A 3,975-nucleotide genomic window follows, 5' to 3' on the forward strand; every position below is an offset into this window, starting at 1 on the left:
TATGGTTATTTGATATGTTCTTTTATTTCAATACATTTCATAAACTTCATTTGATAGCAAAATTTTTTTCATTGATTATAAAATATATGTGATATATATCAATACTTATTTTTAGTTTCAGTTCTTTATATATTAATCTTTACCAAAATTAAGTGGATGTTCTGGCTTATCAATTCTATACAGGGTTTTGGCAACAGAGAAATATGCTCGATAACTAACTTCTTCTGGAGTGACATCATAATGATAATGACCACCCTGTCCATGAGGACTGAAGCAGTGGAAATGTTCCTCTCTTAAGTCCAGATCCTAAAAGCAAAAAGAGAATTCCAGCATATTTAATAAACACATTTGTTTTAAAAATTTCAAGCTGAGTATGTTTTTCACAAGCATGGAATAAATATTTGATGGACTAACTGATTCACAATTATACTATATACTATTGATTAATGGCAGTTTTTTTTTTTTTGGTGGAGGTGCAATGGCTCAGTGGTTAGGGCAGCAAACATGCGGTCATAGGATCGCGGTTTCGATTCCCAGACCGGGCGTTGTGAGTGTTTAATGAGCGGAAACACCTAAAGCTCCATGAGGCTCTGGCAGGGGATGGTGGCGAACCCTGCTGTACTCTTTCACCACAACTTTCTCTCACTCTTACTTCCTGTTTCTGTTGTGCCTGTAATTCAAGGGGTCAGCCTTGTCACACTGTGTCACACTGAATATCCTCGAGAACTATGTTAAGGGTACACGTGTCTGTGGAGTGCTCAGCCACTTGCACGTTAATTTCACGAGCAGGCTGTTCTGTTGATTGGATCAACTGGAACCCTTGACGTCATAAGCGACGAAGTACCAACAACAACAACAATGGCAGTTTTAGTAATATTTTAGTAATTGAGGAAGTGGGGCATAATGGGCCAGGAAGTATGATATAGCAGCCATCATGAATTGTATCATCCCTTTCCTGCTAATATAAACGTATTCTTTCTAGTGATTCCTTTTGAAGTTCCTCATCCTCAGACCTCTCAGTTACTAGATCAATCAATTTTTGATTGTCAAACAAAACTTTGCAGTGCTAAAGAAGAGGTGCTGCAGATTTGGATTGTTTGTACTAGAGGTATGTTCAGAATATCTTCTTTGCTTATGTTATGTTGGATAAAAGAAATATCCATGAAAATTCTGAAAGTCAAGGAAATTCAGAAGTGGGATATAATGAGTCACTTGTCAGTTTGCAGGATGAGGCATAATGGGTAACTTAAGCTATTGCACATATACTTCTATAAATAGAAGAAAAGATGAATTAAAGGAGTCTTCCACACTCTGCAAATATGTGCCAGTATCAGAAAGTGTTTTATCAACATTTTTTCTTGTAATTATTGATATTTACACAAAATCAAGGGGCAAGGGGTGATTGCATCATTATTCCAAAAGGTAAAGAGGAAAAAAATGCACAAAAGTCCGAGAGTGGAAAGGAAGGAGGGTCACCTGTTCTAAAGTGGTAGAAAACAGGGAGTGCAGCGTGTGGCAATAATGATCAAGACAGAGCAGATAAATCAGAGGAAGAAGACCCTGAGTGCTCCATCTGAAAATGGTTAGGGAGCAGATACAAAGAGAAAGAATGAAGTTTGGTTGCTTTGTGATGATTATGTCAGCCCAAAGTGTATCCCAAAGAGAAAAGGTGTTAACCAAAAGTTCTTCTGCAAGAAGTATACAGCTTAATCTGGACTCCGTATGCCAAATGGATGACTTCATCATGATTGAGTTAACATTCAAAATGATTGCTGTTGTGTAATTATAGTTGCCGTTTTTTTTTATTATGAAGATAGTCTATTTAACTTTGGATGTCTCTGATATATTTCTTTATTGATTGTTTTCGACACTCACCCACAATTTGTCATACTTTTATCCAAATACTACTCTGCATTTCACTCCATTTCCAGGTGACCTATTATGCCCCACCAAATATTGAACTTTCACATTTTTAATGTAGCATCACCATCTGTCCTTGGGTGCCTTTAGAGGTGTCCACCCTGTTACAAGCACTCAAGCTAGGTCTCCAGCATGTAGATATCTTCTTCCCTGACATGAGGCCCAGCAGCCCTCTAAAGTGTCATGGGCACCACTTTCCTTTTGACTATATATAATAGATAGAGGCATGGCAGTGTGGTAAGAAATTTGCATCCCAACCACATGGTGCTGGGTTCAATCCCTCTGTGTGGTACCTTGGGCAACTGTCTTCTACTATAGCCTCATGCTGACCAAAGCTTTGTGAGTGGGTTTGTTAGAAAAACTTGTCGTATTTGTGTGTGTCTTCGTGTTTGTCCCCCAATTACCACTTCACAACCAGTGATGGCATGTCCATAACTTAGCAGTTCAACAAGAAGACTGATAGAATAAGTACCAGGTTTGATAAAAAAAAAAAAAAAAGGACTGGAGTAGATTCATTCAACTAAAATTCTTCACAACCATAAAAAGACAAAAAGGACTGGAGTAGATTCATTTGGCAAAAGTCCTTCAATGTGGTACCCCAGCATGGCTGTAGTCTAATGAGTGAAATAAGTATAAAAAAATAAACAAAATATATATATATATAAATGCATAAAACTTACAGGATCATGGGAAATCAATTCTCCAAGACACACCAAAGGTGCATTTGCTTCATAAAAACGAAGCCAATTATTAAGTTCTGTGACATTATTTATTGGTTTACAACTGAAATCAGGCTGTTGGAAGAAATAAATTGAAGCAAATTTTACTACAAAATATTTAGAAATATTCATAAAAATATGATGCAACTCAAAGAATATCAAATGGGATTATAAGCATTGATTAACTTGTCATCAATTTTTTTATCATGGAAACTAATAACCAATAAAATCAAGAGCTTTCAATTAAACCTTATCAACATAAGAAGTTTGCTTCCCAACCACATGGTTTTAGGTTTAGTCCCGTGCCTCCTACAATAGGTTCAAGCTGATAAAAGCTTTGTGGGAGGAAATAGTAGTTAGAAACTGAAAGAACCCTGTTGTACATATGGGTGTGTGTGTGTGTGTGTTTGTGTTTGCATCTGTCCCACTACTGGTACACAACTTGTGTTGGTTTGTTTATGTCCCTGTAAATTAGTGGCTCAGCAAAAAAGACCAACAGAATAAATACCAGACTTAAAAAATTAAAAAATTGTAGTCAATTTCTTCGACTAAAACCTTTCAAAGCAGTACCCCAGCATAGCCACAGTGCAACGACTGAAACAAATAAAAGATGAATTCAAATGAATTTCTATTACTGCTGTTGATGCTCCAATGAATGATTGGCAACTGTTTAAGGAAACTAGGTTATCATGTCCACATTGGAGTATGTTTCTGAGGTTTCTGCTCATGGAAGTCCCACATAAGGTAACTAATCTGTATGTGGACAAACACCTGTGTGCTGAGAGTAAGAGAAAAGTGAAGAGTGGTTACAAATAGCAAGAAATTCACTGACATACAGAAGAAACAGTATGAAAGACATAACTGAGACATGAGTTACATTAAAATTAATAAAATATTAATTATCATATAATACTTTGTATAAAGATAACTTCACTTGCTAATGCATCATGCCAGTTTTTAAAAAAATGTTTCAAATTTTGAAACAAGGATAGTAATTTTAGGGGAAGTAGGTTAGTTGATTGCATCAATCCCATTACTTGACTGCTACTATATATCATTAATCCCCAAAAGGATAAAGGGCAAAGTTGGCCTCAGCGGGATTTGAACTCAGAATGTAAAGAGCCTGAAGAAATGCCACTAAGCATTTTATCCAGTGCACTAATGATAGTGGAGGCGCAATGACCCAGTAGTTAGGTCGGAGGATCGTGGTTTTGATTCCCAGACCAAGCGTTGTGTGTGTTTATTGAGCGAAAACACCTAAAGCTCCATGAGGCTCCGGCAGGGAGTGGTGGCGACCCCTGTTGTACTCTCTCGTCCCAACTTTCTCTCACTCTTT

The 3,975-nt window shown here is 37.0% G+C and overlaps 1 protein-coding gene across 1 annotated transcript in view; it reads right to left on the bottom strand.

The window, feature by feature from the left end:
* The window catches only part of LOC106879176 (ester hydrolase C11orf54 homolog), a 16,257-nt gene continuing 12,282 nt past the window's right edge, over positions 1-3,975 (bottom strand). Inside the window, exons 8-9 of the mRNA XM_014928624.2 lie at positions 2,601-2,714; positions 1-306 (exon numbers count right to left, since the gene is read on the bottom strand). Coding sequence (XP_014784110.1) covers positions 133-306; positions 2,601-2,714 — 288 coding nt within the window. The 3' untranslated portion in view covers positions 1-132. The remainder of the gene's footprint in view (positions 307-2,600; positions 2,715-3,975) is intronic.

Source organism: Octopus bimaculoides, chromosome 6 (genome assembly GCF_001194135.2).
Source record: "Octopus bimaculoides isolate UCB-OBI-ISO-001 chromosome 6, ASM119413v2, whole genome shotgun sequence".
In the NCBI taxonomy this organism is placed as follows: Eukaryota; Metazoa; Mollusca; class Cephalopoda; order Octopoda; family Octopodidae; genus Octopus; species Octopus bimaculoides.